The following is a 15,525-nucleotide window of genomic DNA, read 5'->3' on the forward strand; positions in this document are numbered from 1 at the left end:
CTTGTTAACTTAATACTTGTGCTTTGGTCAAGTCACTTCTTAGATGATTAGTTTTCTATTTATGGAAGAATACCACAAATTGTGTGTAAATGGTAAAGATTTGCCTTAAACCCACTTTAATTTTGGTGTGTCTCAGGATTCATCATCTCTCCTTGATTTACCTGACACTTGGGGTATATAGTCTACTTCTTAACACCCCGCAAGATTGTGGCCCCTTTACTCTCAGAATGAGGTAGTAGTCGTGTGGAGGTTGTGTTTATAGGTGGGTGGGAAGCTCATAGGTAATACTGTTAACTAATGAGTCCATCTCCCTTTACCCTTTAGTGAATAATAGACTTTATATTCAAGACCCCAAAGTTTTTGTTCAGTTCCAGACTTGGAGAGTCAACTGTCTAGTGGATGTTTTCAACTCTGTTTCAGTATTCAAAACCATACTCCTCACTGACGTCACTACTACCTGCCACCATCCCCTTTAAAAAGAAATAGAAAGGAAGCCTGGAGTCCAGGATTGCGTGAGCCTAAGAATCTCGGGCTCAAAAAGGGAGGGTGGAAGAGGCCAACATGGTGAACAGCAAGAAGCAATTATTTGATTTGTCAGTAGAGCATTGATGATCTGTGAATTAGAACGTCTCTCCCCACCAAATGCACACATTCACGAAGCTTTGTGTAGTTTTAGGAGAGTTGCTCTTCAAATCTATCCATAGACCTCAGTTAAAACCCGGTGGCTTAAAAGCAACTTTGGTAGCTTAGACTCAGCCAGATGACAGAAAATGGAAGATGTAAAAGGAGACGAGACATTCTTCTTAAGATTTTTGGGAAAAGGGAAGGGCAGAAACTGGTCATTTTTCAGTAAGGAAGATAAAAGCATAATATTTATAGGCTAAGATCTAGGAAAAGAGTGAGGAGATGGTGATGGGAGCATCATCCTTTGGGGGAGAGTATACAAGCGGATTATGAACCCAGGTTGGGAAATAAAAGGAAGAGATTGGAATAAATTTGAGGTGGAAAAGAATCAAGTGAATTGATCAGCTGATAATTTGAGTGGTAAGAGAAGACAGTTACTCAAGTAATCTGCTAGCCGACTCAAAATGGCTAAGGAAAATTATAGGCTAGTTTCTCCAGATTTTTCAAATTGTTTACTTCACATGAAGTTTTTTGTAACGTAGGGTGTTTGAAAATGGGAAACAAAAGTGAAAGAGAGCCTGCTCAATCATTTATCTTTTATATTTTTGCTTTACATATTAAACATTTTTCTGTGTTTAGTCTCACCAGTGGCTAGATCTTACTGGTCTTAAACTTCTTTGTTGTTGTTATACCAATTTGACAAGTGAAACAGAATCTCATTAGAAACCCATCTCTGGGTTAAATGATTGTATTTAAATTGGAGGTTAATAGGTAAACATGGACTGTTCTGGACTAATGAAAAGTATGGTCACTTTATAACCAAATACCTAGAACTCCTCAGCTAAGGTTCTCAATCTGATGGCACAGTTCTCAATCTCCAGGGAGAATTGTTGGAATGTATTGATGCCTAGGCTTCACTCTCAAATGTAGTAATTCATTCATTTTGGAGAGGAGTGTGCCCATTAGTGTTTTTCACAGCCTGTCAGATGACTTTAGTATGCAGCTAAGGATGAGAGCCATTGGTCTTCATGAATATAGAATTGAGGGTTTGGTGGCATTCCCCTATATTCCTTTGCTGGTCAGGTAAAAAAGAATTCCATTGTTAAACAGTTGTCCATAATCCTGTCCTGTCTTTGGGAATGCCTGTGACCTAAATCTTGCCAAAAGTGGAGAGTCAGGGTCACTTGACAAATTGGGTTCTTTTGGAGTAGTAGTATATAGCTCGAGCTTTTTCCAAAGAAAATTTCCCCCACAGTTCTTAAAGTTTCTGTTAAAACCTTTCATAAGCTTGTTCAAAAACTACTGACAATGCTCTGGTACTGGTGATAAGCTTTAGGCAATCTTTCCTGAAATGGTTTTAAAAATTAATACTTTGTTACCTGGTTTGTCTTCAGTATACGTATTTTTTGCAAAGTATTTATGGCATTGGCAAGTCGAAGACAGTTTTTGCCACTCCATGATTGAATCAAAATGGCAACTAAATAAATACCTTTATAATAATGTCTTTGGAATCCCAGGAGAAAACTGAAATCTGTCATAAGGTTGTGCTTTGATGCAAGCTGATCTACAGTTACCAGTTTAAGTTGAATATGGTATCAGTGTGACTTTAGCTTTTCACTTTACCCTCCCATTGTATAGCCATCTTCTCTTGACTAGATTCACTGGTAACATTAAGCTGGAACAGTTCCTTGGGGTCCCTGGGTGGCTCAGTCGGTTGAGCGTCCCACTTTGGCTCAGGTCGTGATCTTGCGGTGTGTGGGTTCAAGCCCCACGTCGGGCTCTTTGCTGACAGCTCAGAGCCTGGACCCTACTTTGGATTCTGTGTCACTCTCTCTCTGCTCCTCCCCCACTCACACTCTGTCTCTCTCAAAAATAAATAAACATTAAAAAAAAAAAAAAGATGGAACAGTTCCTTAATTCATGGTTTTTAAATCTAAAACAAATGTACTTTTTTTTCTTCTTGTAGGTTATGCAATGGTCTCTGCAAGATGGTTTATTCTTGAATTGGAGCTTTTTAAGACTGACAAATGCTGGTACTTCATCTTCTATAAGTGGACTATAATTTCTTTTCTCAAGACAACTACATAAGCAGACAAAATTGCAAAGATCTGCCCTGTGTCGAGTATGACAGCCACGACTCGTGGCTCTCCAGTAGGAGGGAATGACAGCCAGGGCCAGGCTCCTGATGGACAGTCTCAGCCCCCCCTCCAACAGAATCAGGTAGGACATTTAAGATACTAGTTAAAGTTACATTGGTTTGTCTACCATGAGATAGTAAATAATGAAGCATGTTCTGAATGGTTTGTGAAGTAACCATGAAAGTTATTTTAAGAAAAGTAGACAGTAATAAGAAAGCTCAGGTGCTGTAGATGGTGATGCTCGAGCATATGGTGCCTCTTTTGCTGGTGTCTTACACGGTCAGTTTTCAGATGAAGTATTTAAGCCCTGTGTCATTTCCATAGCAAAGCCTGAAGTCATTCAGTGTAGCCTCTGTTACAGAGCATGGACTCCAGTCATGTTGTGTTCAAATTTGTGCTTTTCAGCATACTAGTCTATGACTGGGTAACATATGTAACCTCTGAGCCTCGGGTTTTCATCTGTAAAATGGGGATAACAGTAATAACTATTTCATAGGATTGTTACAAGGATTGAGTGAAATAATGTTTGCAAATAGTTTAAAATAGATTTTGGTATCAAGATTTTATGCTGGCCTTAAAACTCATAGGGTAATATTTTTTTCTTTTTTTCTATTCTGTGGATGAATTTGTGTGAGATTCTGTTACTTCTTTCATATCTTTTTAATGTCTTAGACTCGTGGTAACATCTTGTCTTTCATTTCTGACAATGCTAATTTGCATTCTTTCCTGATACTCTTTCCTAGGGATTTATTAGTTTCTTTAAACTTGGCCCAGAACCAGCTTTTGGCTTCGATTCTCTCTCCCTTCCCTATGTGTGCTTTTACCCTCATGTCTTTGTTCCTTTCATTTCCTTTGAATTTGAATTGCTAATACTCTCATTTCTTGAAGTGGAAGTTTAGTAATTAATTTTCAGCTACTTTTTCTAATATATACAGTTTTAAGTTGGGAAATACCCAGGTAAGACATAACATACTAAAATTTGTGACGCGCAGCTCTAACGGCACTTACAGGTGAATTTATAACTGAGTTGCGTGCACGTGAACCATAGACCTGCTGCTTACAGTTGGTACATGTTTACATAGAATTCTGTATGGATGAGTTTTTAGGCAAAAATACTGTTACCGTGGGATACTTAAATTTGGCACTTGGGGATAAGTTCTTATTGTCCAGTTATTATTAGATTAGTCTATTACAAGTATGGTAGAAAAGAGACACACATGCACTCCCTTTGCCCCTCCTCTCTTCCTCTCCCTCTGCCATTTTAGAGAAGCAAGCAAGTCAGGTTTTAATTTTATTTTTCCAAATAAGTGTGTCAACGTCATTCCTTTTCCTCTCCAGTTCCCACTTTTAGGCCATAAAATACTGAAGTACATGGTCATAGATACTGGACAGAGTTGTTAAGTCTTCTTGTGTCATAAATTTGTTATCCACTATTTAGGTTTCTTTAAACATAGTCAAAGGTTGTGTTGGATGCCCAAGATGCTTTTTTAAACCAGGAACTAGTAGAGATTCAATAGGTTTGCTCTTTGTTTGTTTTGAATTTTACTTATTTTTGATATCCAAATATAATTACCATACAGTGTTATATTAGTTTCAGCTGTATGATTCAACAATCCTGTACATTACTCCGTGCTCGTCACGAGAAATGTGGTTTCATACTTGTCTAGTAATTCCTGTTGTGACAGGGCTCACATAATGGGAAATGTAAGTAGAGGAGCAGTATACATCATGGTTAACACAAACCTGGATTCAAATCCTGACCATAGAGTTGGAGCTGTGTGACCTTGGGCTAATTACTTACTGTCTGAGTTTGTTTTTTCATCTATAAAATAGGCATCTAATACTTTCTTAGGCTCTTGGGGATTAGGTGAAATTACAGCACAGTAGCACAGAGACTTCCTGAAGCATCATAAACTTACTATGATTTTATCTTTAAAGTTTTACTCTTTTACTCTAATCTGTGTTGGTGTTTGAATTATTAAATGTACATATGGTATAGAAACCTAAATCTGGAATATCTGATTTTTAAGACTTCATCGCCTGATTCTTCCAATGAAAATTCCCCGGCAACTCCCCCAGATGAACAAGGTCAAGGTGATGCTCCACCACAGCTTGAAGATGAGGAACCTGCATTTCCACATACTGACCTGGCAAAGTTGGATGACATGATCAATAGGTGAGTTAATTTGTTTTGTTTTCTTAATGTGTGTAATACACAGGAGAACCAATGGTTTCTTAGCACAGTGATTAGTAGTAAATAAGAAAAGAGGAAGAGTGGACAGAAATACCACAGTTAGCCACGCCGCCTCCTTAATAGCCTTAACATCTTGGTGATTACCAAGTACTTTGTAACCCATGGTTCTTAAAGGATTTGAAAAACGAAAGGGAGTAACAGTGTCAGTAAAGTTTTTAGAATTGATGATGACCCAAGCTGGTGTGTTTCTGAAGTAGAACCATATGTATGATTTCCCTTTTTGAATGTTTATGAACTTTTTTTTTCTTTTTGGTATGTTGGTTGTCCTGATTGCTGGGTGATTTTCATGATTTTTACATGGTCTTGAGGTAAGCCAGGTCACAAGAACATGAGTTCCTCAGAGCCTGCCCCTTGTGAACCCTTTACTAGCCTGAGGCATTTAACCATCTCTGCTATTTGTTTCTCTTGATCTTCACTTCAGGGGCAAGTTTAGAGTATAATTTTTTGTACTTGTAGTGGAAGACTCCAGGAGAATGTAAGTTTAAGGCTTGTGTGCAGAGGAAGAAAAAGATTTGAAGAAGATAAGGGAATGGGGTACCTAGGTGGCTCAGTAGGTTAAGCAGCTGACTTCAGCTGAGGTCTTGATCTCACGGTTTATGAGTTCAGGTGCCTCGTTGGGCTCTGTGCTGACAGCTCAGAGCCTGGATCCTGCTTTGGATTCTGTGTCTCCCTCTGTTCCTCCCCCCCCCACCCCCAAATAAACATTAAAAAAAAAAAAAAAGATGAGGGAAGAGTGTGTTGGGGGGGAACCACATATGGCAGTGGTCTTCACCAGGCTGTGGGGTCAACAAGTGAGTGCTAGGGAGGTGTGACACATCCCTTTAACTCCTAAAAAGGAAAGTAAGGAAAATACACAAGACTTACAAGCATTTGCGTTACTAAATTTTCTTTATTGTTTGACTTTCTAAAAATCCGTTAATACTTAATATATATAATAGGGGAAATAGAACCCCCTCTTTTTCCCCCCCAAAATCTTGATTACATAAGTAATAGAAGTATGCATTGTTATCCGTGGAAATACAGTGTTGATAAAGTTCTCTATAATTTCCTTCTTCTGTATACACGTCTCAAGAAAAAATTACTAACAATAGGGGTGCCTGAGGGGTGCCTCAGTCGGTTGAGCATCCAACTTTGGCCCAGGTCATAATTTTACAGTTTGTGGGTTTGAGCTCCGCGTCAGGCAGGCTTTGCGCTGACAGCGGAGCCGGCTTCAGATTCTCTGTCTTCCTCTCCCTCTCTGCTCCTTCTCCACTCTCACTCTTTGTCTTTCTCTCAAAAATAAATAAGCATTTTAAAAAATCTTAATTACTAACAATAAGGAGTAGACTCTTCAGATTATCTTTGTGTTTACTATGATTTGTATTGATTTTTCTACAAATGTGAGATTTCTTACCAAATCATTTTGTCTTGCTTTTCTCACTTCATTTATCTTGAAAAATTTTCTATTAATATATTTTTTAACTCATTGTATTTAATAAGTATATTTGAAAGAACACATTAGCTGTGATTCTGGTAGTATACAATATATACATTGAAATTGTATAAAGTTATTTGTTTTGTCCCTGGTTATTCTTTCTCTGTAGCAGAGACCTAGCAAAAGGTTTTATTGTTGCGTTTTGATCTTTGTCTGGTGATTGTTATTAAAGGGTACTTGTTATGCAGACTTGAAGACAAAAGTTTGCATATATTAGTCATGGAGCACTTTTTTTTTTTTTTTTTTCAAATCAAGGGTTTTTGGAGCAGTGAGAAGGATGAGGAAGAAGGGGTAGGAAAAGGATGGACTCGCAGATGGTTGGGCTGCCACTGGGACCACAGAAAGCACCACCTGGGTGTGCGCTGCATCCTTGTTGGAGGGAGGAGGGTACCTATGGAGGCAGAGAGGCCTGGAGACCCACATCCTTCAGGATAAATTGATGAATTATGTGAATTGAGGCAGAAAACCCTCATTTTCCACCTAAATTTTTCTTCTTTGTGAAGAAATTAAAGTCAACTAAGAGGTTCATCATAATTCTGAAAGAGCTCTTTCCTATGAACTCAAACAATAAGTATCCATTTAATTGATACTTGGTTGTTATGGTAGTTTTATATTCTTTGTTATTAAAATAATTTCCTTTTGGGGCACATGGGTGGCCGAGGTCATGACTGAACAGTTCGGTTTGTGAGTTCGAGCCCCGTGTTGGGCTCTGTGCTGACAGCTCAGAGCCTAGACCCTGCTTCAGATTCTGTATCTGGCCCTCCCCTGCTCTCGCGGTGTCTCTCTCTCAAAAAATTAAAAAAATAGCTTCCTCTCCCCTCCTTGCTATCTTTTGTTTGACAATTCTTTAAAAAATTGTAGAGACAACAGATGGAGCTTAGTTTCACAAAGCAGATACTCTGCCAGCCTTGTTTTAAAATTTTAATGTTTTTTAGAGTTAATATTTAATTTTTTCGTGGTGAGGTGAATAATTATAATTAGTAACTCATTTATAGTGCCTCTTTTAGAGTGCAGCCAATAAACATCTTTTTATATTATTAAAATCCTTAGGCCTCGATGGGTGGTTCCAGTTTTGCCGAAAGGGGAATTAGAAGTGCTTTTAGAAGCTGCTATTGATCTTAGTAAAAAAGGTAAGTTTAGATGTTCTTATGCTTTTCATAATGTATGTTACTAGATTCACTTTCACTTTATCCCCACTTGTTTTCCTCTCTTATGGACATTTAACTGGGTATTCCTAGACTAGAACATCTTAAGTTTTCTTGCTGTGGCTTATGATACATACCTAGAACAAGGGTTCAGGTCCTTTGGTCAGCCTTCAGGGGTATTCATTAACTAGCTGAAGTTATGCATAAAATTGGTGTATATTCATTTTTACTGTTCAGCTTACGTGTTTATTATTTTTCTTAATACACTAAAAAGATTTGATTTTTCACTAAAAGAAAAAAGGCTTGAAACTTTCTGGTTGGGTGTTTTTACCTTGTCGTCTAGAAGTGAAACCTCAGTGCCTGAATTGATCATTTTTTCTAGTGGCTTTGGTCTGCTCTAGGTGCAGTTGAATTCTCTTAGCAAAGGACTATAACATTCTTTTAATTTTAAGGCATTGGATATTAAAATAAATGACATTTTAGTTTTTGAAATATGGTAGCCATGGATGTGTTCTAACTATCAATAGGCATTTATCATAATTGAAGTTGATCATTATAAAAATTAATATGCTTATTTGTCTCCATGGCAAGGGTAATATTTTTTTTTATCTTAAAATAGTTTCCTTCCTTCGTTTAAAGAATGTCTCTCCACATCTTTTTAATCTTGAAAAATAATCTAATTATGAAAAAACATTTCCATATTATAATTATTTTCTACTACCCAAATTTCTTTTGTTCATTTACACATTTATTGAGGAAATTTTCGAAGACATTTGTAATAGGCATGTTCTAGGTCCTGACTGCACAGTGATAGGTAAGAACACATAATGGTATCTCATTTAATATTCCTTGAGATTCACTGGATGTAGAACCCCCTGCCCCCCCATGGGACCATGGTTTATTTTAAGCAAGGTTCAGATTTTTAAATACAGTACTGAGTTTAAATGTTCTCTTTTCTGCAGTCAAAATCAGAGAACATTTTATATACAGATTGAATCACTTTTCATTGTGTTATCAAGAGTTAAAGATTTTCTCTGTGTTTGGCAGGGCGGAGCATTCAGCTCTGTTGCCTTTCTGAAATCAGATGAAACTAAGCAAAAATACAAAGAAGCATAAATGCTGGGACAGTGAAAGAGAGACAAAAACAATTCATCTTATTTAATCAAACACTTATGTAGAATAGTATGAAGATACTGATGTCTAACAGATCGTTTACAACCAAAATAAGATTTTAAAAATAGTTGTGAAACCTCATTTTTTAAGTTTTAAATTTTATTTTCAGGGAGTAAAATGCTCTGAAGCATTTAGATTCCTTCTCAGTGGCACTGATAATCTTCGTGTGGTTAAGGTCTAGTGTCATAATTTGAAATGTTTTCAATTCACCTATTACTTGATTTCATGTACTTTTATACAGTTAAATAATTTTGAAATTCATTGATTATTTTTGTTTATGAATCTGTTACCTTCTTGACACATAGGAACTTTGATAATACTTGTAGTGTATTTGTCTTTTTGACCTCTTAAGATAATGTTTTTTCCAAAGCCAGTCTGAATTTCTTACTTATCAGTGAGTAGTTTATTTATTACTTTTTATCATGTAATCGGGCATTGTGAGACCATCAGAAAAATACTTTGTTCACATTTATTTTTCTTCCCTTAGGCCTTGATGTTAAAAGTGAAGCATGTCAACGATTTTTCAGAGATGGGCTAACAATATCATTCACTAAAATCCTTACAGATGAGGCAGTGAGTGGCTGGAAGTTTGAAATTCATGTGAGTCTTGCATGTGACTTTAAAAAATCAGATTTCCACAGTGATGCTTATGTTGAGTGTTTTCTCCTATGTATGTGAAATACATATTTGGTTATATATTTGATTCATTAATTGAATTAAATTCAAGGGTCTAAAACTGAGAAACTTTAAAAATATTTCTTATAACTTATAATTTCTATAGAAGAAAGCATGATCATTTTAGTGTGAGATTTAGAGACCTTTGGTTTAATAATCTGTCTCCTGGGTTCTCAAGTGCCTTTATGACCACGTTCATCAGTTTTGAGATGTACCATGTACTCATTGTATGTACCACTAAGGAAGAAAAACAGCTAAGATTAGGGAGTCTAGTATCTGGGACATAAAGGTCAAAGCAGAGAAATGAAGTTACCACACAGAAAGGGATGCAAAAAACCTGTATGTCTCAACCGTGGCATCTTAGAGGAGGTAAAAATCACCTGAAAATTTAAACCACAGGCCAGCATTCAGAGTTTTGCAGTCTAAATTCAGATTACGGCTGTGAAACAAAAAAAATCCTCAAATGGATAAAGTGGTCTCTGGTTCATGGTATGCCCAAGTGACCAGAAGAAGCAAATGCAAGTTTTCTCTATACCATCCAAGAAACTAGTATGCATTGATTATAAGATATAATCACATTCCAGAGATTTAAAAAAAAGTAAAAAAAAAGTGCATCTTCGATTGATGAAATGCCATCCATGATTACTTCAAGTTTCTGTTCCATATTCATACTGTGGAAATGTCATAAGCTGTGAAGCAGATATTTTTGTGCTCTGTGAACTATTTTTCAAATGTAACCATAGCACAAAAATCACAAAATCTTCTAATTCAACATGTAACTTTGTAAGTAAAGAAATGGAAACTTTGGAAGTGCTATTAGACTTTTGCCTTGAGGCTTAGATAGCAAATCTACTCCATCTTGGGTACTTACTGTATTGCGTAGATGTTAGAATTGCTGCCTCTAGTGTATAAATTGCAAAGACAAAAAAAAGGTAACTTGCATCTTGTCTATGGACATCATAGGCTTGGGCATTGCCTACTTCATTTTGTAAGCCATTACAAATGGCTTTTTTCAAGTAGGTACTATATAAAGGATAGTAAATGTTAATTCATTTTTTAAATATATCTGTTTGATCCCAATATTAAACAGTTTAAATGATCACGATAGAAAAATGGAGAGATGGTAATTAAAATATAATTAAGATGGGAGGATCTTTCTATTTGGAGTTGCAATGATCTGATCTTCTAAATCACCTTTCCCCCTTATATATAACAGAGGTGTATTATCAACAATACGCATCGCCTGGTGGAGCTATGTGTGGCCAAGTTATCCCAAGACTGGTTTCCACTTCTAGAACTTCTCTCCATGGCCTTAAATCCTCATTGCAAATTCCATATCTACAATGGTACACGTCCATGTGAATCCGTTTCTTCAAGTGTTCAGTTGCCTGAAGATGAACTCTTCGCTCGTTCTCCAGACCCTCGATCACCAAAAGTGTGTTGGTTTATTTTCATAATTAATGGTTTTGCTCTGCCTCATAGCTGTCAAAGATCTGAACCACCTGTTAATGTGAAGAAGCGTAATTTCAGGTTACTATTAAAGGGATTCTGCATTATTTTGTAGTTTGGATTCTAACCAACCACCCCCCAGCTTTATTGAATTCTAAGTGACAAAATTGTTTGGGATTATGGTTTTGTTTGTTTTAGCTCTCTCCACGTAGTTAGTCCCCATTGACTTCTGCCAGCCTTTTGGGGAATAATCATAAATTGGGTTAATGTGAAACAGGCCTTAATTGTCCTCATAAATAAGAGTAGAATAGATGAGATGACTTCTTTGACCAAGGCCATGATCACTGTAGACATTCTAATGTTTTGACTTCAAGACCAAGTATATCCTATGTCTAGTAATGTGTCACAAAAGTAAAATTAGAGAAATTATAAATGAAAGCAAAATAGTAAAACTTAGAACATGTCATACATATACATCATCGTAAAATTTCTCAAATGTAAATTTTCTATATTTGCATAGACAGAGTATGCAAAATAAAAAAACTACATCCCTAACTGTACATCTTTTAATAAATACTATATAACAATACATAGTTTTTAAATTTTAGAATTTAGGGAAACTTGAATATTGTGAGCCTTACAAAAAGGAAAACCCAGCATGGAAAATTTGAATTTATACATAAAATTCTTGGTTTATTCATTTAAAAGTGGAAATCCTCAAAATGTGTTAAACTTAGAGCTGGGATTTTTTATATTTCCCAAGATTCATATTGTTTCCACTTGGTGCCTTTTTTTGTTTTGGTAAATCAAATTAATGACCAAACAATGACAGTCTCCAAAATATATCTGTATTTCTTTCTTTAATTTTTGCTCTGTAGGTCAATGATCATCTTTACAGACTCCCAGGAAACAACTTGATTTAAGATGGCTTCTGGTTGAAGATCTTTTTATGTCTTTCTTTGAAACCTAGCCCTGCTTGAGTATTACTAATAGAATGTTCCTGATAGCTTAAACATACAGTATAGCTGAAAACCTAGGATTAGCTTTAGACTGATTATTTTACTGTGTGCATGCATATGCTATTATATGTGTGTGTGTATATATATATATGTATTTATTTATAATACATAATGAGTATGTACTTTCCTAGAATTGCTGAATGCCGAAAGGGACTGGTGGATTAAAATGCTCAGATTTTTAATTGTTCTGGAATTAGCTTTTTAAGACCAAATAACAAGGCAGGAAAATACTATAATGAAAACTTACATAGAGAAATGGTGGTTAATTTTGTAGAGAATTTAATTGATTTAGACTTAAAATCCTGTCAAAACTACCTTTAGGTACCATATTGTCTCTTTAGAGCAATTATCTTATATTTCTGTTTTCCCTTTGTCCTGGACATGGTTTTTATGTTTTTGTTTTTTAAGTAGCTATAGAAATTATTTTTGCTTAAGAGTCAGTAAAGAAATTACCTTTAAGTTTTACATATTAGGCATGCTTTTAACTCCACAGACCATTGGCTATCCCAGCTGCATTGTACTTTTGAGTATTGCTATCCCCTAGTGAAGAGGTTGAAAGACAATCCATACTATTACATCCTGGTTATCTCTAAGGTGAGAATTGGGGCATTCACATGAGCCAGCAAAAGCATCAACCAGCATGTTCTAGTTAGGAGCAACAGATACAATACCAGGGGTTTGTATTTAATAGTTCACTTTCAGGCTTTAAGATTATTGTATTTATAGGGAATTTTTAATTATTCACAACTACAATAAAAAATGAATTCAAATATTGTCTTATGTCATCAAATACCTTTTTCTTATTTAAAATTTTTTTTTTTATCCTCTTAAGTTTAAAATTCTTCAGGTAATAAGGTATTCTCATATAATGAGGTCTCTGAAATAGAAACATGGCTTCTCGTTCCTGTTCAGCGTTAATTGGTACGAACACACAACTGTGACCTAGTGATTTCACTTGTACTGCCATTCATGCTTCTTTCTCACAGAGAGGATTACTGTGAATAATATGTCCTATTTTGTTTTATTTCACAGATGATATTACATAATTTATTGAGTTTCCTGTTTCTAGTATTTTTCAGTCAAGAAATTATTTCAGATGGTCCTTTTCTTCCCTGAAAGCAGGACATTAACCTTTTTCACTAACTGTATTGCAGGGTTGGCTGGTGGATCTTCTCAACAAATTCGGCACTTTAAATGGGTTCCAGATTTTGCATGATCGTTTTATTAATGGATCAGCATTAAATGTTCAAATAATTGCAGCCCTTATTAAGTAAGTTACATTTTTAAATGAATCTTCAGTGTATTATAGGAATTCCTATTTAATTGCATGATAAAACTTTTCTTCTTGCAAGTATGGTTTCCTCTTCACCTGATAACTTGGATTTTTTAAGTGTAAATAAATCTGAGTTCAGTCCTAGTTAATTGTAAGAAAGTATTAAGCGTGTTTGTTTGTTTTTGTTCTTTCAGACCATTTGGGCAATGCTATGAGTTTCTCACTCTTCATACAGTGAAAAAGTACTTTCTTCCAGTAATAGAAATGGTCCCACATTTTTTAGAAAACTTAACTGATGAAGAACTGAAAAAAGAAGCAAAAAATGAAGCCAAAAATGACGCTCTTTCCATGATTATTAAATCTTTGAAGAATTTAGCTTCAAGAGTCCCAGGACAAGAAGAAACTGTAAAAAATTTAGAAATATTTAGGTTAAAAATGATACTTAGGTGAGATGTTTACCTCTTGAAATAAACGATTATATGGATGTTTAGAATCTTATTTAACACTGAAATTCTCTTCTAGATTACTGCAAATTTCTTCTTTCAACGGAAAGATGAACGCACTGAATGAAGTTAATAAGGTGATATCTAGTGTATCCTACTATACTCATCGACATGGTAACCCTGAGGAGGAAGAATGGCTCACAGCTGAACGAATGGCAGTAAGTCCTTTGATTCTTCTTCCATGGATAAGAATCTGCCCCAAACAAAAATTAGAATAGCTTTACTTAATATTAGCAATAACATTTTAAAGAAACCTTAGAACTGGGAGGTGTTCAGATTGATTTAGGACTCTTAATCCTCAGAACTTTTTGTAATAACACAATTTATTTGGTAGTGATCTAGGTAGCTTAGCACATCTTTGATAAACTTACTGCTGAATGTAGGTATTCTGAATTAATTAGCTTGTCTGGGGGGTTTGGTTGAAATGGAACAGATAACGGTGATGTTGGGATTAGAGCGGGTAGTATCTGGTACCTGATGCATGAAGTGGCCTGTTGTTCATTTGACCAATTCCACTTACAGATTTTAATATTGGAAATATAATCACTGGAATAAGATATACACGAATTGATGTTTTATCGTGTTAAGAATTTAAGCACTTCTATTTATATTGTTTTAGCATTGAAAGTTTAAGAGACTATTTACCATAGATACTTCAGTATTTTGTAGTTTTAAAATGCGTAAGTATGCCATTTAGGAAACATTGGTTGAATAACTTCAGTGCATACTGTCTGGTGCAGTAAATCTGTAAAAGAACTGTCCTTACCCTCATGGTGGCCTCAGTTTAATAGGGGAGACAATAAATAGAATGTGATAAAAGATGTGAAGGATTCGTAAACATTGGCTCTGTGTTTGGGGGCAGGTGTTAAACCTCTGATTTTGTGTATGTGATTTGTCTGTCTGCCTTGTTGGCAGGTTGAACACCATGCTCCTCAGAGTGTAGTCTGAGGTCTGGTTCTTGAACTGTTGCCAGTCCTGGATGAGTACAGAAAATGGCATCAAGTGTTCAGAAACTGTTGTAGCAATTTGAAGTTGCCACATATTTATTTTCACAGACATACCTGCAACAGATTAGAAATAAAAATGGACCTTTACCACCTAGAACTCTATTTCTGTAGCACATTTTGGGGCTAAATACTTCTTATTCTCACTAGGTTGAATACTGTGAAATTTCACAGTATGAGCTAGTACCTATTTGTATACTGAGGGAGTTTTCTTCTATTGGTATAGGTATTAAATAAATGCCAGTCAGCAACATAGCATAGTGTTATAGAAACACAGACTTGGGAAGCATGCAACCTTGATTTAGATTCCAGTTCTAACACTTCTGAGCCTGTTTACTCTTCTGTAATAGGGTAATATATTCCCTCATTAGGATTGTTCAGAAGATTAAAGAGCTAATAGATAAGCAATAATAGCATAATTGGTTAATAAATAAGAGCAAGAAATAAAAGGGCATATTTTCACCCAAACAAAACTGATGTAAGGAGTCCAAAGACCCTAAAATGGGTCCCTTCTCATTACCTAAACCTTGGTGTTTGCTGGACTAAAATAATACTTCTCTGCATAAATGCTGAAGTAGAATCTCGTTAATGATTTCACTCTTTTCTGATTGGTGGAAACATTTCTGTGCAAAATTCAGTTTCATGGAATTACTGTTTTTCATAGTTTTGAGTAAAACACAAACCTATTGCACTAGTATATTTATTTTGTATTTTTTAGTCCCTACTACTGTTGTTTAAAAGTATGAACAATATTTCATACATTTTAAAAGCTTCTGTGTTTCAGTTTCTTTCAA

General features: G+C 35.6%; 1 protein-coding gene across 2 annotated transcripts in view; it reads left to right on the forward strand.

Moving 5' to 3' along the window:
* The window catches only part of USP9X (ubiquitin specific peptidase 9 X-linked), a 132,186-nt gene that overhangs the window by 31,682 nt on the left and 84,979 nt on the right, over positions 1-15,525 (forward strand). For both annotated transcript variants that reach the window (XM_027054125.2, XM_027054126.2), the window contains exons 2-9: positions 2,591-2,844; positions 4,793-4,938; positions 7,541-7,620; positions 9,296-9,408; positions 10,700-10,918; positions 13,106-13,221; positions 13,419-13,670; positions 13,747-13,885. In XM_027054125.2, coding sequence (XP_026909926.1) covers positions 2,749-2,844; positions 4,793-4,938; positions 7,541-7,620; positions 9,296-9,408; positions 10,700-10,918; positions 13,106-13,221; positions 13,419-13,670; positions 13,747-13,885 — 1,161 coding nt within the window. In that variant the 5' untranslated portion in view covers positions 2,591-2,748. The remainder of the gene's footprint in view (positions 1-2,590; positions 2,845-4,792; positions 4,939-7,540; positions 7,621-9,295; positions 9,409-10,699; positions 10,919-13,105; positions 13,222-13,418; positions 13,671-13,746; positions 13,886-15,525) is intronic.

The sequence above is a fragment of the Acinonyx jubatus genome, chromosome X (assembly GCF_027475565.1).
Source record: "Acinonyx jubatus isolate Ajub_Pintada_27869175 chromosome X, VMU_Ajub_asm_v1.0, whole genome shotgun sequence".
In the NCBI taxonomy this organism is placed as follows: Eukaryota; Metazoa; Chordata; class Mammalia; order Carnivora; family Felidae; genus Acinonyx; species Acinonyx jubatus.